This window comes from Xenopus laevis, chromosome 6S, assembly GCF_017654675.1.
Source record: "Xenopus laevis strain J_2021 chromosome 6S, Xenopus_laevis_v10.1, whole genome shotgun sequence".
Classification (NCBI taxonomy): Eukaryota; Metazoa; Chordata; class Amphibia; order Anura; family Pipidae; genus Xenopus; species Xenopus laevis.
The window spans coordinates 32,024,415-32,047,417 of record NC_054382.1 but is presented as its reverse complement, the minus strand read 5'-3'; the positions used below and the strand labels follow the sequence as shown (position 1 = coordinate 32,047,417).

The following is a 23,003-nucleotide window of genomic DNA, read 5'->3' as shown; positions in this document are numbered from 1 at the left end:
CCACTTTACACCTGCTCTATAGAAGATGATACAGCCCAATTAAGGCAAACGGATTCATTTTATCTATATAAAACAAAACGAAAAATGTTGTTGGATTTCAAACAATCTTCCACCATAACAAATAGTTCCAACTTTTCCAAGTAAGCTGCATACATGGAATGTACCTCTAATGTAATGTGTGGGAAATAATATATAAATATATAGGTATGGTGCTCTAAATACCAAAATACACATGATCTGGAAGAACACAATACCAAAGCTTTCTCAATAATACGCACACTCACTGGATTACATAGGTGAATTCAAGTATTCAGACATTAAAGGCCAGTAACACCATTATATACGTTATAGATGATATTTGCATGTCCTTTAAAAACGAATAAATATGCCACCAACAGTCGTATTTTGTACAAGACAGTTTTCCATTTCACTATATGTATCACCACTTGCCCCCATATGTAATAAAAGTGACAATGTTTGCCCAGGAGCAGTAACCAAAAGCAACCAATAAGATGCTTTTTAACAGTTGACCAGTAAATGCTACCTCCTGATTGGTTGCTATGGGTGATAAGAAGCGAATTGGCGATTTGATTTAAACAGCCACCTATAACAAAAACAAAGATTTGATTGGTTGCTATGGGCAACATCTCCAAAAAAATCCCTTCAGATATTTATCTCCAGTGTTGGTAAACATGTCTTAAACAGCCCTGCATAGTTGCTTTCAAGGCTACTGGCAACTAGAAGCAGCCGTGGCTCCGAGAAACAGAACCAATGGTTTTTGAGTTGAGCTTGTCTGTCGTTGCCAGTTTCTGCCATAGGCAGAGTCTATCTATTACTATGCTATCAAAAGAGAGAGATAGGCAATTTGGGCCATTTTGGCTCTTAGGAAGCCATTTTGTGCCACAGCCCTGAGAACTTCTAAACCAAACACAATTTTTTAAAGTGCTGGTTAACAGTATAATGCCTTTAAAAGTATACACATTTTCACTTTTTGGTGCAACTGGCCCTTACTGAAAAATAAAAGACTGTGATTTTCCAGCATTACAAAGCAATGTGTGATGTGGTGAACAGAGAGGGATAAAACATCCCTTGCCTTGATAGGTGAACCTTGGCACTCCAAATACTTCTAAATGATAAGTGACCTACTGAAAGCACATAGAGCGAGAAGGTCCACCTATAACCAGTCAGTGTGTGCTTACTATCATTCAGCAGCAGAGATAGTGATGCCTCATATGCCAGGAGCCTTAAATTGTCACTATAACTTTAGATTTCAATTCTTCCTTTGACTCAAATATATTAAAGGGGAACTATCGTGAAAATGAAAATTTAATATAAGCTTCAGTATACTGAAATAAGACATTTTGTAAATACAGTTGAAAATTCTGTACCATTTCAGAAATAATCAAGTTTATCTTCACTATCCCTTTCTTAGCATCTGTTTCTCTTCATTCTGTCTTCATGCAGCAGTTGGGTGTCAGATAATCATTGACAGTTAGATCCAATATATCTTATAGGGGGGCTCCTTTTGCTTGGAATATGTATTAGAGCTCGCTGTATTAAAATCACAAAAAAAATCCTGTCTCTCTACATATAGAATTTGTGCAAGCAGTTATTTTATTAGATTTTGTTTGTACTGGAATCAGTTGAGTGAGCTCTAATACATCTGCTAGGAAAAGAAGCCCCCCCCCTATAAGATATATTGGATCTAACTGTCAATGAATATCTGACACCCAACTGCTGCATGAAGACAGAATGAAGAGAAACAGATGCCTGGAGAGATAGTGAACCGAAACTTGATTATTTCAGAAACAATGGCGAATTTTTAAGTGATTGTATTTACAACGTTTCTTATTTCAATATGATGAAGCTTATATTAATTTTTCATTTTCACAATAGTGCCTCTTTAAGAGTTGATGTATATATTCTCTATTGGATTTATGTCCACCAAGTTTCTGTCACCTTATTACTGCTTCACCCTGCACTGTGCCATTGCATCACTGGCAGTCTGGAGATAGAGACGTTCTTTATCATCTTCAAATGGTTCCTGTGATAATTATAATGGCATGGGAAATAATTAGGAGGGAGTACGGTCTTTTACTCATGCATGGGATGATGCCATTGGGAGCATAACGACAACTCCCTGTGGTTTCAAACAGGTTATACACACATATATATTCCTAATATTAATTTAGTATAAGGGTAGGACTACACGGGCGTTTTCTGTGCGATCCGACGTGCTGCGTAAAAAACGCAGGCGTCAAATTGCATGCGACAGAAATAAGGTAAGTAAATGCATTGTTGGATGGTGTCGCAGCGTTGATGTCAGATGGTGTTGCGCTGCATCCGACAGTTGTGTCGCATCGGATCAATGCTGCAACACCGTCCGCCAATGCATTCACTTACCTTATTTCCGTCACATGCGATTTGACGCCTGCGTTTTTGTGCAGCGCGTCGGATCGCACAGAAAACACCCATGTAGTCCTACCCTAATCCCGCAGAAAAATCTGAGGCTATGGTAGCCCTTTACTGAAAATGGAGCATAATTTACTGAACATAGCAATTTATTTAACTGTGGTTAAAACATTTTTTGGCTGCTATTTAAAACAGCTAGTCTTACAAAGTATCACTCACACACAAAAATAAATAAATTAAATATACAAAGGAAACTATTGGACATGCAAATAGGCTGAAACATTTCAGGTTCAAGGATGTAAAGGTCAGGATTCATTTTATGATAGACCCACTGTATAAAACAAACAAACATACATACAACTATAAAGTTCCCATGATTTCTAAAAAGAATCTAAAGCAAGTGCTCAAAAATAGACTTCATAATTAAGCAGATAATGTCTATCTGTATACATATATATACACACATACACAACCAATAACTATAAACTTGAAAGGGTGACTTGTTTATACAGTGTCCCATAATGCATATAAACACACACACCAAACTAGGAATTTACCATGCAATAACAACATTAATTGTTGAATGAGACTGCTCAGTGGTGGATAAGGTCACTGAGCACTTCTGATTGAAAAGAACTCCATTGTCCTAAAATGAACAATATATAGAAAGAACTCTGAATAAAATAAAACTGAATTGGCAGTCACTTATGAAACAAACAAAATATAAAAAGCACAACATCTATCTGTTTCATAAATGATAAATACAATATACATTTTTAGAAGGACATTGTAATAACAATTAAAACAATAAAATGCATTTGTACCACATACACACTCACACACTCCCTTCCACATTCAAAAACAGATTTATGAGGACTACTAAAACTTAGCCAAAAACATTTACTTCTGGAGGAGGACCTATAATGCCATTCTCGAAGGCCTTGCTCACACACACAATATAATTGCTCAGGTTTTGCTGAACTAGAAAAAGCATATTCACGCAATATCAGACTGGATACTAAACAATCCAGTTCACACTGAATGAAATTGCTTTTCTGTACAAATTTGCAGTTCTAGACTCTCTTGATCTGGTTTAAAATATGCCACTTGAGAAGAGAAAACAAATAATTTGTTTAAACAAGTAACCAACAACCACAGGAATAAGCTTTAGCAAATTAAACCTCAAGAGTTGTCTTTATCTGCTGTTTTTCATATATAGAAACAGCAACAAAAATACAAGGGCAAAACCTTTTTCCAGTGAAATGGAAAATGTGCTGTGTGCACCAAATGAATCAAGATAGTCTGCTTTGTTTATAGCTCATGGCCTAAGGGGAGAGTTATATGCAAAACTGATTGATTATAAATTAATCACTAGGTTTTGTGAAAACAAAACACCTTTCGTTTTTGAGGGAAAAAAGTCCACATTAAGGGGCCGATTCACTATGGGTCGAATATCGAGGGTTAATTAACCCTCGATATTCGACTAGGAATTAAAATCCTTCGACTTCGAATATCGAAGTCGAAGGATTTAGAGCAGATAGTTCGATAGAACGATCGAAGGATAATTCCTTTGATCGAACAATAAAATCCTTCGAATCGAACGATTCGAAGGATTTTAATCCAACGATCGAAGGAATATCCTTCGATCAAAAAAAGTTAGCCAAGCCTATGGGGACCTTCCCCATAAGCTAACATTGACTTCGGTAGCTTTTAGATGGCGAACTAGGGGGTCGAAGTTTTTTTTTAAAGAGACAGTACTTAGACTATCGAATGGTCAAATAGTCGAACGATTTTTACTACGAATCCTTCGATTCGAAGTCGTAGTCGAAGGTCGAAATAGCCCATTCGATGGTCGAAGTAGCCCAAAAAAAACTTTGTAATTCGAAGTTTTTTACCTTCGAATCCTTCACTCGAAATTAGTGAATCGGCCCCCTAATAATACGCCTTTTGTTGTGCTTCTAAGTATTTATGCAGCCAAAAATATATAAGAGAACATGTACTCTCCCTCTCTCTCTGGTGGTTTGTTCTTCTTCGTATCAGCAATGAATGTAATTAATGAAAATAGCTGAGAAAATAGCTTCTCATAAAAGCCAATGCTTACAAATACACCCCTTTATCCATCTAAATTCTATGCAGAGCTGTGAAATACTACATTTATGAAGGCAAATTAAAAAAGAATTGAAGTGGAATGCGGAAAGATTTGACTGCAGCACTTTAAATGCGTGAGACTTTGCAAATTTCTATTTGCAAACGCTTTCATTTGAGAAGAGCTATATGTATATTTGCATATGTACATCGTTTTAAACCCATAAGAAGTAATGGAGCTCATTGTAAATATAATCTTCCCGGTAATGTGAAATTATATGCAACTTGCATATTGCGGACAATTGGGGGGTTATTTTTTAAAGTCTGAAAAACTCGAAATTATTTTCGGGAATTATTATACCCCGAGGATGAAAAATGTCAAAATCCGAAAATCGGGCATCTCAGACCTGCCGAGGTTGTATATAAGTCAATGGGAGAAGTCCCGAAGATATCCTGATCTGCGCTAGGTTTCGTGCAAAAATCTGAAGATTTCGTGGTTATCGGGCAAAAATCTGAAAAAATCTGATTTTTTGGAGCAGAAAGTGCAAAAGATTCATACGATTCGTATTTTTATACGATTTTCACGGGTTTTTTCCCCCAACTGTAATTTTTCAGAAAAATGTATTGATAAATAAGGGGAAATAACCCGTGCCGATTTGGTTGGATTATATTTCAGAAAATAATTAAGTAAATTCGGATTTTGATAAATAACCCCCTTAATCTTTACAAATAATTTCCTTATACTATCCAAATGTTAAATTAAAATAACACGTCTCTATATAAAAGTTATTTGTCAAGACATCTGTAGATTGCTTTCTACAAACTATATAATATGCCTTTCTACAAAGAAGAACTTTGTCATTTGTATGATTTGATTCGACATGGACTGTCTGAATTGTATTTTTTGTCTTCAGGATGATCAGAAAATCAAGAAATGCTTAGTGGGAGATACATGTTCATTGTATACATTTTATGTATATTGCCCATGACCGGGAATGGGGTATATAATTCACAGCTTTTTAAATCTTCATGTTAACCTGATTTTGGAATACAAAAAAACAAAAAAAAGGTTGGAACATGATTTCTACCTAGGAATCCACTCAGAAGAACATCTTACAGCAGACTCAGTCTCTGTTGGAATCTTTCAGAATTCGTCAATGTTCGTTGAAACATTTGGAGTTGCTGGATTTGAATCTTGGGATATAGCTGCAACAGTTACGATTCTTGGTGAACCTAGAACACCAGTGACCGAGGAGTCCAGATCTCCAGAAGTGACAATTGCCAGTGCGGTCCCACCTCCCTTCTTATTCTGATGGGTTTTTACATGTTTTGAAAGGTGGTCACTCCTCATAAATCTCTTTGAGCATTCAGGGCATTCAAATCTTTTCTCACCTGCAAAATTTGAGAATTATATATTTTTTTGTATATTATCATATCTAGCAATGAAATGCTTCAGTACAGATTTTCCATATAAAAGAATACAGAAGTTGGTGGTTTCCACCTTGAAATTCAGAGCAATAGAAGGCAAAACACTTATATATTATTAGAAACCGTAAAGCTGATTTGTGACATTCAATAATGAAATAAATATTTAAACCAGTCAAAACGGAATAGGTAGTGGTTCTTTCTACTAGTGTAATAGCTTTGATGCTGCTGTTATCTTTCAGCAATCACTTTCAGGTTTGCTAAATCAATTGTGTAAGTGTTATTTATTGCTAACAGTAACTTGCATTCATTTCCCTGTCATGTGACCCCAATATTCTGTACTTTTCCCTAGATCTCTTTAAATATGATGCAAATTTAGAGGCAGTGTAGCAAATTACCTTTAGAGGTCTGGCATCTTAAACTTGAATTAAAGAGAAGTAAGCCCATTTGAGGTCTTTTTTTTGCTGGAGTTAAATATGATTCCTGTAACATCTAGAGGAAAGTCTCTTGATTTTTGCTGGATGGCAAGATCTGCATGATATATGTATCATTTTTTAAGGTCTGCTTACTGATTTATTATAAGTTTTTTAAATGCATAATTGTTGTAATAAAATCTGTCCCTTTGAATACGCGGTATGACAAATAATCTGCCTACTACATGTAAAAACATGCAGAATATTGTTTTAAATGATCCCCTGATTGTGGGCTCTTGATCACCAACCTGGCTAATCATAGCAAAGTGCCCAGAACTATCAATTTGGTATTTCTTTTACCCCTGAAATACTTTATAAAAACATGTAATTGGGCCATTGTTTGATCTAGCATAAGATTTTTCTCTTTGGTGCTCTCGAATATCTGCATCTATATGACACACTGTGTGTGTGTGTGTGTGTGGGGGGGGGGGGTAAAGGTAGAAAAAAGTACGTTCACCACAGAACACCACATATTATTGGAAAGTACACATTCCCCCGAATCCAAATTGGGTATGCATGTCTTTCTACTCCAAAGCACTAAGCCGCAAACCGTTCATAGTTTCGGCAATTTTGGTGACACTTCCAAAAATCACCTCAAAACTTCCACCCTGCAGCATCGTATTTCCTACATTTTATAAGGTATAATGATAAATCACAACAAATATGAAAGCTTGGGGTCCTCTGAACATTTTTATGCCCAATATGTATAGGTGTACCTAAGCACATGGCATATAGGGGCCCCAAAATGAAGACCCCCCAATATGGTTTGTCATTTCAGGTACTGCAAAAACAACATTTACATAGATTTGGGGGAGCAAAGGTAGAAAACAGTACGTTCACCCCAGAAAACCATACATTTTCAGAAAGTACACATTCCCCTGAATACAAATTGGGTATGCATGTCTTTGTAATCCAAAGCACCAAGCCGCAAACCTTTACTAAATTTGGCAATTTTGATGACACTTCCAAAAATCACCTCAAAACTTCCACCCTGCAGCATTGTATTTCCCACATTTTATTAGGTGTAACAATAAATCACCCCAAATATGAAAGCCTTGGGTCCTCTGAACATTTTTATGCCCAATATGTATAGGTGTACCCAAGCACGTGGCATGTAGGGGGCCCCAAAACGAAGACCCCCCATATGGTCTGTCATTTCGGGTACTCAAAAATCAACACATTTACATAAATTAGGGGGAGCAAAAGTAGAAAACAGTAAGTTCACCACAGAAAACCATACATTTTTGGAAAGTACACATTCCCCCAAATCCGAATTAGGTATGCATGTCTTTCTACTCCAAAGCACCAATCCGCAAACCTTTGCTAAATTTGCAGATAAAGGCAGAATGGCGAATTTATCTCATGCAATTTCTTACATACAATTGGAAAACACCCTAGATATTGATGCCAAGGGTTGACTGAACAGTTTGATGCCCAATATGCATAGATAAACCAAAGCAGATGGCATGTGCGGACCTCAAATAAAAATAGTGCATATGAATTTTCTCCGCTGCCGTTTCGCATTCTGTAAACAAGGACCTGTGACTGCGCATTGTCTGCAACAAAACCCTCCTAACAGCACAAAGACCCCCCAAAACCATATATTTTTGACGAATCCAAAATAGGTAATTATTTCTTTCTACTTCAAGCTACCATACTGCAAAGCTACGCTAAAGGCACCGGTTTTTATGAAATTTCTGAAAATTGCCTAAAAATATTGCAATTGGCCGCATTTATCTCTTTATTTCTTATTTACAATTGTAAAACACCCTAAATATTGACGCCAAGGGTTTACCGAACAGTTTGATACTCTGTTTGCATATATACCAAAGCAGCTGGCATGTGCGGACTCCAATAAAAAAAGTGCATATGAATTTTCTCCGCTGCCGATTCGCCTTCTGTGAACAAAGACCAGTGACTGAGCATTGTCTGCCACAAGACCAGTGGCGGAACTACCGGGGGTGCAGCGGCACCAAGGCCGTGCCCCTGCACCCCCGATGGGGCCCGCAACCCAAGAGCAGATTCAAATTAGATCGGAGGGAGATCGCATCATTGCCGGGTTCTCCACAGCGCGCTGCGTGTGACGTCACTGCCGGCGCACTGCGTGTGACGTCACCGCTGGCGCGCTCCGCAACTGGTCTTTTCAGCATCTGTCTGGTTTTGGTGGGCCCTGCCCTGCTCCCCTCTCTGGCAGCTTTGTAATATCACCTGGAGGCACTTACACATAGCAGATGCCCGAGCAGGACACTGGGACAGCAGTAAAAGAGTAGCTGCAAGGAAGGCAGTAGGAATTAGGCAGCAGAACAGCAAGTATCTCTGACCCACCCTGCACTGCTTGTACATTGGTTTACTATGGTTCTGGGGGTATTTATACATGGAATTGCCATCTTGATATAAGTTCTGGGGGTATTTATACATGGAATTGCCACCGTGCCATCTTGTTATGAATTCTGGGGGTATTTATACATGGAATTGCCATGTGCCATCTTGATATAAGTTCTGGGGGTATTTATACATGGAATTGCCACCGTGCCATCTTGTTATGAATTCTGGGGGTATTTATACATGGAATTGCCATGTGCCATCTTGATATAAGTTCTGGGGGTATTTATACATGGAATTGCCACCGTGCCATCTTGTTATGAATTCTGGGGGTATTTATACATGGAATTGCCACCATGCCATCTTGCTACTTGTCCTGTGGGTATTTATACATAGAAAGGACACTTTGCCACCCTGCTATGAATTCTGGGGGTAGTTTACATTGAATTGCCACTGCATTAATTCTGCTAAGTGTTTTATAAATGTTTCATTATAAATGAAATTGCATCAGTGACTTTTTTTCAGAACACTGAGATACTTTAGAAAGAGCTAATCTAGATGCTTAGCTATCTATATATTCAAACTGGGCATGGTCTAATTTCTGCAGAAACAGCCCCTAAGTTTGCTCATAGCCTGTACAAAGAGATCCCATAAAACTATGGCAGCATAGGTATTCCCCTGTGCTAAGCACAATAAGCAGGAACTGTCCCCTCAGTCTGAAAAAATGCATTGCTTTTCCTTGATTTTATATCCTGTTTTCCCTAATTTTACACCAAAATTTCCAATTACCTTCTAGTGTCTTTTTGTGACCTTTTCTAATATTGAAGTTTAAAGTTTCATTTTTCACCTTATAAAGCAGCTCTGGGAGGGGGTCGCCGACTCTTTAACTGTTCTAAATTGATACATTTAGTTGATACATTTGTTACCTTTGTCCCTGCTAAGCTAAATCCCTGAGTTTCATTAAAGGCAGCTGTTAGAATTGATACAATAGTTGCTAATATTCCACAGATACTGCTGAGAAATGTATCAATTAATTGTATCAACTAAACAGTTCAATAAGCTCTTGGATCAGAGCTGTTGTGATGTGCGGGTCAAGAAAAACGTGTTTTTTTTTTGTAAGATTTGGATTTTTTCATGATTTGATCGAGTCTTTTCCCGCACAAGAATTTTTTGTGAAAAGGTATTGATAAATAAGGAGAAATAGTCAGTGCGGATTTGCTCGGAGTCGTTTTTAGAAAATAGTGAGAACATTTTGGAGTCTGATAAATAACCCCCTAAATGTGTGAGACTTTGCAAAGTTTTATTTGGAAAAGATTTAATTTCAGAACAGCTGTATGTATATATAGCAACCAGATTGCTGAAATGAGCTGATGAACAGAAAGCTAAATAACTCAAAAATCACAAACAATAAAAATATACATTATGTACACAAGTGTATGGCAGGTACCAAAGGCTTCAGCATAGCCTTAGAAATAACAGAACTGTATGAAAATATAATGCATGTTCACATGCTTTAAAAATGTTGTACTGTAAATTGTCATATGCTATTACAGATAATACTAAATGCATGAAGATAAAACTAATCTTCAGTCCAGTAGCAGCTGTTGTGCTCTTCCCAGCATCTACATATATACATCATTTACAACACATCTTGCTACAATCCATCCCAATATGATATACTGTATCTAGGGTAATTGGAGTTATAGCCTAAGAGTTAATGGCCAGACCTTAAAACATCAGAATCTATGTGGTGGGTGGTATTAGGTGATTTGCTCTTTTATTATCTATTAATTTCTGGTTCCTGCAGTTGGCAGAGTAACTAATGAAATTGCCACAAAGAACAGCTGAATCTGGATGATTCTCTGAAGTGAAAATGTCATTATGCTGTTTGTCTGTCTAGCTCTAAGTAGCAGCATCCGTGCATGGTAAAAGAAATCTGAATTTAAGCAAAAAGGCACTTACCTGTGTGAGTCCTTCTGTGCCTTTGTAACTCATCACTTCTTGTAAACCTTTTGCCACAGAATATCCAGTTGCAAACAAAAGGTCTTTCCCCAGTGTGCCAACGAAGATGAGCTCGGAGATGAGAGGTCTTCCCATAGACCTTGCCACAACCCTCAATATGACAGATGTGTTGCTTCTTTTTACCAGGTTCACTGTTCCCTCTAAATAAAAAATATATAGTGATTGTTAATAAAATACCATAGACACATACAAGCACATTTGTTTAACAGAAAGTACCAATTCTTCACCAATTCTGACTGCCACTAAAGCTCTTCTATGCAGCATGAACACAAGAAACAAGCATGGAAGAGTATCATATTGTTCATGAGCCTGCAGGCATGTCTGTTGTTTGGGTATTTAACTTGGCCCCAAGTGTCACCCCTCTAATTTCACCCCTTTGATGAAGTAAGGTACACCAATTATTTTATTATACAATGAAAAGGCATTTATTTAAATTCTCCATGTGTCAAAACTGTAAAGGAGCTCATCACGTAACTGCTGGGCAAAAGTTACCATTTATGATTGGATAACTATTATACAAGTATCTCCTTACTTTAACTGCTAAATTCTTTGGACATTCCAGCCTGTGGAAGCATTCTGGTGCTTTAAGTCTGTACCACAGGAATTCAATAATTTGTAAAATTGTGTTTAGCACTCTTGCAGGACACAAATAGAATATTTTAGCACGATTAATTTAGGTCATTTTTTTCCCATGGGCCTCACTCTTTGTAAAACTGCAATCCAAAGTGCTGGAGCATAGGTGATTGAAGTGCTAGGTGACCACCAGGATCCTAAAAATGAATCTATTCTTAATCCACAAGGTTTTAATGGCAAATTAAAATCTTTCACTACATTTACTGAAGTTATCTGTAAAAAAAAATCTAAATAAAAAAAAAAAAACACGAAACAAAAGATGGACAGAAAAAAATATATTAATTAAAGAGCAAGTTTCAGGTACTAGCAAAAAAAAAAAAATCACATGTATAAATATCTCAAAAGTATATATTTTTTGGTTTTATTTTATTTTTTGTTAGCAAAACTACATACTGAAAACTCAAGGTGCAACCATACTTTTGGGTGTGGCGCCCCGGGGCCACTGGGTCCTATTGCCGGCACCCACGATTGCACAGCCCCCGCGTCTGATCTCTGGGGATGATGCGTACAGGAGTACGCATCTCCAGTGCTCCCTTGGATTGCGGCTGGGCGGCATGCAGCCCCTAAAATCGTGCCGCCCAAGCCCGGGCCTTTGTGGCCTCGCCACAAATTCGGGCCTGTATGAACCCAGAAGACAAACATTCTTAGCATAATACAAGGCATATAGAATTTACTGGAGAACAGAATTTCAATACATACCTCCCTTCTCCTTCTCTACAATTAGGACAAGAACATGCGACTCTTCTTAATCGCTTTCCAGTCTGCACTTCTTGATCTGAAGATGCTTGGGATTGCTGAAGTTGCACTTGTGTTAACTGGTCTGGACTGACTGCGCCAATCGTTGCATTTGCAATGCCCCCCACTGCTACAGTTAAGGGAGCTATAGTAGCTTGTTGCACTTTTACTCCTTCAGTTCCTTGTTGCTGCCCTGCAAACGATTAAAAAAAGTACATGTCCAAACTGAATTTGTTTGCATCTGTAACATTTAAAAGGAAAGCAAGAATATTATCGGAAGAAACAATTTAAATAAACTTTCAAATGCTTGTATAAAGCTTATTGTATCTAAATGTAAATAAAAATTAATTTGGATATATTTATTTTATAAACAGACACACTATATATAATTAGAAATAGTTAGGCAGGATATATATATATATATATATATATATATATATATATATATATATATATATATATATATATATATATATAGACTTAAAAAGTTGAACTTGATGGAAGTGTTTCTTTTCAACCTAACTTACTATGTATGTTACATGCAGAAAATAATATTTGCATATATTTAGCCATTATATAATATTTGATAATGTACACAATATAAAACATATTTATATTTAAATCATATGCAGATTAACTCTTTTACTGCATTTACTAGGGGGACTAATACTTTGCCCAGGAAAATGTCTTTCCTTAGGATCACCCCTGAGAAAACAGATTTTCACACTCATAAGGTAACCAAAGAATGTAGCTACTTAAGACCCAAAAATATAAAATTTATATATGTATTTTGCTTTCTGAAACTTCTTCCCCTGTTAAAAAAGTGGATATATTTAAAGGGGTTGTTCAGCTTTAACATAGACATAGACATTGATATTTTTATTTTCTGTTTAGTTACTGTATTTAGCTTTTTGTTGAGCAGCCCTCCAGTTTGGAATTTTAGCAGCTAAATCGTGGTCATGGTCTTGTTTACCTTAGCAACCAGGCTGTGATTTGAATGAGACACTGAAATATGAATACGAGAGGGACAGAAAAAAAATTCAAAATAGGTATTTATAATATTGTACTCAAATTAAGTCAGTTTAAAGCATTGTTTCTTCCACAAGCTCTTAGTTACTAAGACAAAATGCTCTGACAACTCCCCAATAAAATGCATATTTCTAGCATACCAATATAGATAGCTTCTAAGGAACCTCGCCCCAAAATATAAAAAAGGGCACTACTAAAAAAAAAAAAAAAAACCACAGAACAAACATCTTATTTGTAGCAACAGTTGCTTAAAGGAACAGTAACACCAAAAAAATTAAAGTGCTTTAAAGTGATGAAAATATATGGCCTCAGGCACTTGCACTGCCATGATATGCCCACTAGACCAATCCCTTTTTCCCTTCCTCACATCAGAGGACGATGATATAGTGGCTTCAAATAAATGTTAGTGCATTCCAAAGTACACAAGTGCTTGGGGGAAGCAATGATGCAGTGGATTAATATCACAAATGAAACCTCTGGAGATAACTCAAGCAAGCTGTTGATTTCTGTGAAAATAAACTAGTGGTTTTAGGTGGAAAGAAAGAGCACTTAGCTATGTGAAAAGTTACACAGCTTCCTACCCACCTATTGTACAGCACTATGGAATATGCTAGGGCTTTATTGATTTGTGATAATGATTACAGTGTCATTTGAGGCCAAAACATATGCTAGGCGACATATTTATTTTGCATACGACTCTCTATAACACTCAGCTTTTAGTCAATTTATTCTTAATAAAACTGGTTTATAAAACTTCCCTTGGAAGCATTTAACTGGGTAAAGTGGATCTAAAGGCCTAAAAAATGTATGTAAAATGTTACACTGAGGTCCTCTTTTGCAATTTAGAGGAGTTATTTTGTTTTACACTGCTAACACCTTTCAACAGACAAAGTAGTTCTGCATTGCTGTGGAGTCTCCAGAAGCTACTCTGCACAATTCTTTCTTTAAAATGCTGAAGAGGAGTGAGAGAAATGAGAAGAGCAGCTTCCAGAAATGCTGCCTACACCATTTAACCCTCAGCCTGACTGACTGGCTAGTGATGCAGTTCACAGCTGCTGTGTCAGGGTACAGATATGAGACCTTTCATCCAGAATACTCAAGATAAGGTTTTTTTGGATAAAGGGGGTCTTTCTGTAATTTTGATCTCCACATCTTAAGTCTTTAAAAAATTATTTAAACATTAACAATGTCTCCAATGGATTCATTATCTAGTACAGTGATCCCCAACCAGTAGCTCGCGAGCAACATGTTGCTCTCCAACGCCTTGGATGTTGCTCCCAGTAGCCTCAAAGCAGATGCCTAGTTTGGAATTCCTCACTGGTTGTATAAAACCAGGTGTAATGTTATATAGAGCCTCCTGTAATCTGCCAGTCCACATAGGGGCCACAAAATAGCCAATCGCAGCCCTTATTTGGCACCCCAGAAACTTTTTGCATGCCTTTGTTGCTCCCCAACTCTTTTTATTTTTGAATGTGGCTCACGTGTAAAAAAGGTTGGGGACCATTGATCTAGTATATGAAATATTAACAACAAAAAATAGCCTTAGGCATGATCTGCTTTCTATCAGGTTAAGTCTGAAAGGCAGACTAGAGGATGTATAGGAAAGAGCCTGAATAGATATACAAGTAATATAAAGTAACAATAAAAATCTAACCTTAAGCCTGCTCTGCTGTCTTGTTGGTTGGGTTTGCAACCCTACAACCGTTTAACATTTTAAAGTTACAGATAAAAGAGGTAGAATAAAAAAAATTGTGGAAAATTCTGATTAAAAAAAAAAAATCAAGGCCAATTACATATTGCCTTAGAAAATCACTGTCTACATAATACCACAACTTAATTAAGATACACATATGGAAGATGAATAATATAAAGTGGCATAGATTTAAGCACCCTGATTTTATCATAAAGTATAACAATTCTTAGGCTAGTATTAAAAATTGTCTGCATTGGTGTGCTGAAACTCTTCCCACAGAGAGCAGCCCCAGTCATCCCCAACTCCCATATCGCCTTTTATTTGTTGTCAGTTTTGCTTGCCTATTTATGAGCCTACGAAGAACCTTCAAAATGTGCAACTCCAGGATGCAGAATCCCACACCAATCATGGCATAAATCTGACATCATCACAGCATGGGATAAAGTATGCCTGCATCTGAAGCAAAGTGTACAGGGGAATTGTGATACCATAACTTGCAACTGCACAGAGCAGCTGTATAGCAGTGCCATGTTCGAACAATGGTGCCAGGCAGGGTGTGTATGGCTGTTGAGCAAAAATACTTTTTTTTTTTTTTTTTTGCTTCTAAATTTGGCTTTTCACTTTACTGCACAAGTGCGCAATACCCAGGGCTATAGAAATGATCCATTATAAGGAAAAATATAGCAATGTAGCGCTCCTATGGCAGTACCACTAGCAGTTTTCAGTGAACAGGAGCACCAGCCCAGGATCTCATGTAAGCAATTATAATCACTGGGCGGTGCATAGCAAATTGGCATCCCCAGTGATTATGCCTTTCCGTCTCCTTTAAAGGGCATGTAAAGGCAAAAAAAAATAAATAAAACCCCATTTTTACTTTCTTTAATGAAAAAGAAACCTATCTCCAATATACTTTAATTAAAAAACGTGTAGCGTTTTTATAAGAAACCGGACTGTATGCAGTAAAATTTTCCCTTCATTTACTGCTGTGGGTAGGAATTGTCTGCCTGCTCTGCAGGGAAACAATCATACTTATGAAAAGCAGGGGGAGCCCCCACCTTACTTCCAAACCATGCAGAACTCAAGCAGCTATTTTTGTTTCCCTGTAGAGCAGTCAGCGACTGTGTAGAATTTTTTTATTGGATTTTATTTTTGCCTTTATATCCCCTTTATGGTTTCCAACTCCAGATGCAGGGACAAAGATCATGGAGCCAGATTTAAACAGATAAACTGGGATTCTATTTGGAGAATTATTTTGCTGCAACCACTGGTTCTGCAGAGTTGGAGAAAGTTTGTATCAAACAATACAAAAACTATAAAATCCACATTAGATTACATGACAACACAGGACCCAATGCAGTCTGCCTATTCTGATTATTAATCAGTTTTGCTGTATTGGCTTCTGGCATATATTATTTGACTTGTGCTGTTTTGATAATTTATGACAATCCCTAAGCAGCCCAGACCACACTGAGCATGTGCACAGTCTTGGTCTTGCAAAGATGTTAAACAAAGATGGTGACCCCCTGTGGCCAACTTTGAAAGCATAAATCATGTGTTTGATTAGGCTTGTGGTGCAGTAAGTTCATGTTTATGTTAAGTATACAAAATACAGCATTTCTAGCCTTATTCTATTTTAGACTTTACTTGCCCTTGCAAATTAAAAGGTTGTTTCAATCCATACCATGAAAACTGCACAGGATATCCACAAAAGAAACTTGTGTTAATGTGTCAGTATACCCTATATACATAAAGTTCTCCTTTGCTACTCTGAGTATATTGAAACATAATGCTAAAATTTAGATCAGTATAATGCATTTTGACCATCAAAATATAATGGTAAAAAAATCTACAGCGGTCAATAAAAAAATCTATGTGTACTTCTGGAATATACCAGGTAAAACTATAATGCTAAACACTTGGAGGCACACTTATCAAAAGTTGAATTTCAAATTCATGTGAGTTTTTTTTTTAAACTCCTTTTTTTAAACTCCCATAAACTCCCATGAACTCCAATTTTTTAAACTGGGGTGAATAGGATCAACCTGAAAACTCGATGTCAGGAAGGCTGCAAACAACTCAGAATTGATCCCTGGACGTCTCCCATTGACTTAAAAACAGCAATTCGGCAGGTTTTAGGTGGTGAATAGTCAAATTTGAGTTCTTAAAGGCCCAGAGTATGATAAACCTCGAAAATCGAATTCAAATTTTTTAAAAAAAACTCGAATTGAATTTGGATAACTGCCTAGTTTTGACCATAAAAAACTCGAAAATTTGAATTTCGAATTTTCAATTTGACCCTTGATATATATACCCTTTTACTGGTTAATGTCAGAACATAAAACACACAGATGGAAGTGTTTTAATGCAGTGCATGCCAGAGACAATAAATACACGCAAAGGAGCTTACCTCCAACACTTGTAATGGTTACTGGAACTCCTTGCATTTGAACGCCTGCAGTACCAAGGTTTGCTAAACTTACAGTCTGTAGATTAGGTACTGATGTAAAGTGAGCAGCATTAAGAGTAATAGGTGTACCAGCCACTGTAACTGGTGCAATCTGTGCTATTGTTGTGCCACTGCTTGTAGAAACTGGGGTCAATGTTAACTGTTGTGGTAGTCCACTGTTTTGGACTTGTATATTCTGAAGACTTTGAATATTTTGAACCTGAACAGTCTGCCAACTTATCTGCCCAGATGGGGTTAATGTTGGCGCCCTTATCAGCAGCTGAGTTGGACTTAAAGCCTGAAGCTGAACATTTTGTAGCTGCTGTTGCTGAAGTGTCTGGATTGTCTGTCCTGATTGAAGTTGGAAAGACTGCTGTGGTATGGCTTGTATGATCTGTTGCTGAGGCTGCTGGATCTGGATCTGCTGTAAAACTGGCTGACCCACAATCTGCACCTGCTGCAATGTGTTTGACTGTTCGGACACAGTCTGTAATCCATTTGAAGGGAGCTGATTGCTGCTCTGGGCTTCCCCATCTGTAATAGAGGATGGGGATTCTTCTGTGGTACGTTCAGCACTTGCTGATGTGCTTGTATATTGGCTTGTTTCAGCAGAGCTGACAAGAGTATCACTGCTAGTCAAAGTTGTTGACACTGTGGTAGTGCAGGTTGAGGAAGAAGAAGAGGAGGGGGATTCTGGCATGGTACTGATAGAGGAAGTTGTGATGGGTGTGGACACCAGCTGATTCCCATTGGAAATTCCTCCATCAGTAGGTTGAACAATCTGTGCTGAACCTCCTCCAGCAGACATACTGTTTATCACAGGAAGAGCAAGAGTCACTCCTCCGATGTTTATGGGCAAGGTTGTCACTACTTGAGCTGGAGCACCAGGGATAGTTTGCAGCTGAAATGGTATAGAAACGCCTGGACGAATCTGCACTGGAACAGTCTGATTGGCTAAGTTCTGTGCAATTATATTTCCAGATGCCGTTCTGTTTCCAGCAGTAATAATAGCTTGATTGTTTCCAGCAGGAATAAACTGTATTTGACCTTGTAAATCTTGAAGTGCAGTGGCATTTCCAGGGCTAATCTGTATATGTTGCCCATCCACTGTCTGAATTTGAGGAATTACCTGATATTGTACATTACCACCAGGTGTTTGTACTTGGATGACTTGGAACTGCCCTGGGGCAGCGGCTGCATTGCTAGGTTTGCTCTTTGTGGGAGATGCATGTTCACTGTTACCAGTAGACGAGGCTGCTGTGCTAGCAGTAATGGCAACTCCTTGCTGAGCTATGTTGTTCTCTTTTGAAACAGGAGGAGCTGCTGCAACAATCTGCCAGGCACTGCCAGCCAACTGAGTAGTCACCAGTTCTAACTGCTGGGGTTGGTTTTGAAGCTGAACCAGACCTTGGCTAGGATCTATAATGATCTGCTGCTGCCCCGCACCTTGATTTTCCCCAGTTGTCCCTATTTTACTGCAAGTTGCTGCTAGCAAGGCCAGAGGAGAAGGCTGTGAGTCCTGTCAAAAGAGACAAAGGTGGGTGGGATTAGTGCTGGTGGGGTGTGTCTATTTCTGACAGTGCTAACATTAGCTCTTTGACAGGAAGTGGTCTCTTTCTGAGAAGTGCTGCTATGATCACTATATGAGGCTGCTAACATGTAAAGCACAGGAAGCACACTGCATAAACAAAGATGTTTTGTTTTTTTCAAATACATTAAAAGTTGCGGTCTTCTCAGTAAAAAATATTAGTATTGCATTTACTTGCCACTAACATTTAACAGCACTACCTGTGAACCAGATCCTTTGCCTTTTTTTTTATTCTCAGATTCACTGGCTTTTCCTCCTTCACTCGCCATTTCCTCCTCGGTCTGATCTGCAAAGAAAGAATTCATGTGTTAATAAATAGTAGAAATCTGTCTTTTTGGCCCTGATAATATGCTAACAAATGCTCTCTCTGTGCAGCTTTCGGATTGTAATTCCCAGTATCCCACACCAATCAGTACAGTGATCCCCAACCAGTGGCTCGCGAGCAACATGTTGCTCACCAACCCCTTGGACGGTGCTCTTAGTGGCCTCAAAGCAGGTGATTATTTTTAAATTCTAGACTTTTAGGCACGTTTTTGTTGCACTGAAACCAGGTGTCCTGCCAAACACAGCCTCTTGTAGGTTGTCAGTCCACATAGGGGCTACCAAATAGCAAATCATAGTTTTTTTTTGTCACCTACGGTTACTCTTTCATGCTTGTGTTGCTCCCCAACTCTTTTTGCATTTGAATGTGGCTCATGGGTAAAAAAGGTTGGGGACCTCTGCTTCAGTAGATGCATTAAGGCTGCAGGATGAAGACGTCTGATATATAGGGAGCCAAGTACCCCCTATGGTAAAATATAAGGATATTAGAAGTCACCAAAGAACTCCATGACTAGGCTGCAGGCCGAGAACCTTTACACATGGGTCAATGGTACATAGTTTGTAATAGTAAATCAGTCATGTGACAGAATTTACATCGCTAAGCACCATTTATGATGATATATTTATGCATGTGTATTGCAAAACAATATGAATTGCCTTTCCATCTGACCTTTACAATCTACATAACGTATTGCAGGGATGTTGGTACTGCAGCCAAACAGCTGTAATAACCTGGTAGACCAACCTGCACACCTGTCTTAAGGTGGCCATACACGGGCCGATAAAAGCTGCAGACAGACCGATTCGGCAGCTTATTGGCCCGTGTATGGGGACCTCCAACGGGCTTCCCCAATCAATATCTCTACGAAAGTCGGCCAGATATCGATCGGACGGGACTAAAAATCCCGTCGGATCGCGGCCGCATCTATTCGTTGATGTGGTCCTGTGATCCGACCGCCCGTTAGCCATGGTTAGGATCTGATCGTTAGGCCCCCACCTCAAGGTTGGCATATCGGGGAGAGATCCGCTCGTTTGGCGACATTGCCAAAGGAGCGTATCTCTCTGTGTATGGCCACCTTTAGCCTTAAACAGCTGGTCGAATCCCAGGTAGCTGATCCTAGAGAAACATAATCATATTACAACCTCCATCGCCGTAAAACTGTACATATCAGGTATTAACAATGCGTGGCTGTTGTTGCCACCTTTTCTGGAAAGAAAATACTGGCCTTCTTATATATTTATCTTTTACCCCTATTAATAACATTGGGATCAACCATAATTTTTAGTGGCCAGGTGGCCCTTGCAGGTGTAGTGGACTCATGCAGCTAGAAATGGGGGGAAATGTGGCTAATGAGCAGAACCTTCTAACAATCCATGACAGAAATGAGCTGTTGAAGCTGCTGTCCTCCAGCTGTTGCTGAACTAGCAGTCCCAGAATTGCAGCAAGAGGGACATTTGTAGTTGTGCAACAGCTGGAGCTCCACAGGTAACAGTCAAAGTCACATATCATGCTGAGAAAGCCAATGGATTGAGTCCCAGCCCACAGGAGGATTCAGGGCATGATGGAGAAGGGGCATGGGAGGAGGGTGGGAGTGAGGGGATGAAGGCAAAGGGGTGGGGGTTGTTACGTACCGCTCATGGTGAGTTAATGGCAGTACTTATTCGTGGCGGTGCTAAGCAGGAGGAAGGGTAGAGGCTGGAGGGGATGGGACGGGGGTGGATAAAAAGGCCGGGGAGGCTGCTGGAGGAGGAGGAGGGATGGGGGCCTGGCTCTCTGTCTCCCTTTGCGAATGGCGGCGATTAGGGGGTTGTGGCGTAGCAGCCTCGGTCTCTTCCCCCGCAGCCGGGGCCCTGATTGACAAACCCGGAGAGGGGACGGGAAGCCGGGGCGGACACACATCTACATCCCCCCCACCCTACATCGGCTCCATCCAGCCCCTCTCCATCCCAACATCTATCCCTTACCAGCGGCCTCCTCCCCGGGAACCTCCTCTTCGCCACCCCCCTTCGCCATTGCTGCTTACCAGGCGACCTCTTACTTCTTGTCCCGGTGATGGCGCAGGCCACTTAGCGCTCCTTCCTGTCCCAGCGCTCTCGCAGACCTTTATTATTTTATACTACTTATTATTTCTCTCACCCTGTCTGAGGTGGAAAATTGTATTTTATTATTATTTTTCTCTGTCGCTGGCCCAATCCCCTCCCACTTTTTCCGCCTCCTCCCCCTGGACGGTAATGGCGCAGCCTGGCTCCTCCTTCTCTCCCCACTGTTTGGGTAAAGAAGGAGGGGCCTAACACTCTCTACCCCCTCAACCTGCCGCTGTAGCTGTTTGCTTCCCATTGGCAGGACTGTAGCGCTGCAAGTTTGCGATTAATGGCGGCTTTAGCCTACCTGCCATTGTAACTGTATATGTTCCTGAACACGGAAAGCACGCAATAATCCCACATTTGTATGTGGACAGTTCTGTTTTCTATGTTGTATTTAGGTTTTTCTATTATCTAAATTAAAGCTTATAATATCAACACTCCCATTGGATCAATGCGTTTATTTGATTTCCATTGACATTACACTGTTAGACAACGTAGAGGGAAAAAAAAATCAGTCAGCTTGTGTCACTCCTGGTTAATACAAACTACATCACCCACAATGCAACTCGGAGAATTCTAGGTATAACGCAACTGGCGAGTACGATAGTAATGGGGAGAACGTGAAATGAACCTGCCGCGTTGTATTCTGGGAAGTGTAGTTTAAATTTCTGACTTCTGCTTAGCCGGCTTTCAGAGGTTTGGCGGGCATGACTTAAACGCCAATGGCTCTCTGTGAGAGGGATGAGTGAGGCGGGACTGCTGTCAACAGCGGGTGTGGGACAGATACAAGGGGGTGGCAAAGGAGGGAGTTGCCCTCCTTTATTTACTCCCTTTCCTCGTGTAACCTGCTGAGGCATCAAATGTGTCCAATTGGAAGAGTATTTAACAGGTTGCTTCAAGTGACTCCTGTCATTATCTGACTCCACTTGGGTCCAACATATAGTAGTTAAAGGGCCAGGAACACCATAACGTGAACATATTTTATTTACATTTAAGTAGCTCATATAGTTAACTTGTTTAGTTATGTGGGCACTTGAATGGCAGTCTTCATATCTATACAGGGTCTATAAAGTATGTTAGTGCTTCTGGACTGTACGCACAATGCTTTCCTGTGCAGGGTAACTACATTCAGGGCCGCCATTAGAAATCACAAGGCCCCGTACAACAAAATTATCGGGGCCCCTGGAATCCCTGCCCACCCCAAGCCCCACCCCAGATCCTGCCCCACTCCACACAACAGTTAAAGGAGAAGGAAACCCCCTGGGCGCAAAACCCTCCCCTGTGTTGTCCCCCCTCCCTCCTCCCCCCTGGCCTACCTGTCCCCCTGGGCAAATGCCCCTAACTTGTTACTCACCCCTCTGCGCAGGTCCTGTCCACGGAGTTCACAGTCGCCATCTCCCACGTGCGTCTTCTTCCTGCTCTGACCGGCGTCTTCTGGCGAATGCGCAGTAGGAACAGTTACCGGTACGGCTCTACTACGCATGCGCCGAATGTCACAAAGTGAAATCGGAAAACTTCGTGACATTTGGCACATACAACGTTTAAAGTGCAGAAGAGGGCCCGGACTAGGGGTAAGTGGATGGAAGAGGTACATACCCCGCACCTCCTTTGCCTTTGGCACATGCCTCTTCTGCCTACTCCTACTGCTGGCTCTGTTAAATACACAATATAATTGTTTTACCTTTGTGTAATTCAGAGCATTCTGGATAATGGGTTTCCAGATAAAACGTATCC

General features: G+C 39.6%; 1 protein-coding gene across 4 annotated transcripts; it reads right to left on the bottom strand.

Annotated features, from left to right (window-relative positions):
• Nucleotides 1–5,452: 5,452 nt before the first annotated feature.
• On the bottom strand, nucleotides 5,453–21,651 carry sp4.S (Sp4 transcription factor S homeolog). 4 transcript variants are annotated; one of them, XM_041567497.1, is made up of 6 exons: nucleotides 21,150–21,651; nucleotides 19,064–19,149; nucleotides 17,237–18,794; nucleotides 12,072–12,300; nucleotides 10,680–10,879; nucleotides 5,453–5,889 (listed from the first exon to the last, which is right to left on the bottom strand). In XM_041567497.1, exons 1-6 carry the CDS (start codon nucleotides 21,196–21,198, stop codon nucleotides 5,642–5,644), a joined length of 2,370 nt encoding a protein of 789 aa, XP_041423431.1. In that variant the 5' UTR covers nucleotides 21,199–21,651; the 3' UTR covers nucleotides 5,453–5,641. The 4 variants fall into 4 exon arrangements, with proteins under 4 accessions (XP_041423431.1, XP_041423432.1, XP_018124709.1 ...); XM_041567498.1 differs by having other exon boundaries at nucleotides 21,224–21,649; XM_018269220.2 differs by having other exon boundaries at nucleotides 21,209–21,645.
• Between the last annotated feature and the right edge of the window lie 1,352 nt (nucleotides 21,652–23,003).

What these genes read in the sequence shown, in the direction of transcription:
- sp4.S (XM_041567497.1), bottom strand. Translation starts at nt 21,198, where the DNA reads ATGGCGAAGGGGGGTGGCGAAGAGGAGGTTCCCGGGGAGGAGGCCGCT. An exon ending in GCAAAGGATCTGGTTCACAG is followed by an intron (nt 18,795 to 19,063) that starts GTAGTGCTGTTA and finishes CTCTTTTGACAG; the next exon opens with GACTCACAGCCTTCTCCTCT. An exon ending in GCACAGAAGGACTCACACAG is followed by an intron (nt 5,890 to 10,679) that starts GTAAGTGCCTTT and finishes CAAATTTTGCAG; the next exon opens with GTGAGAAAAGATTTGAATGC.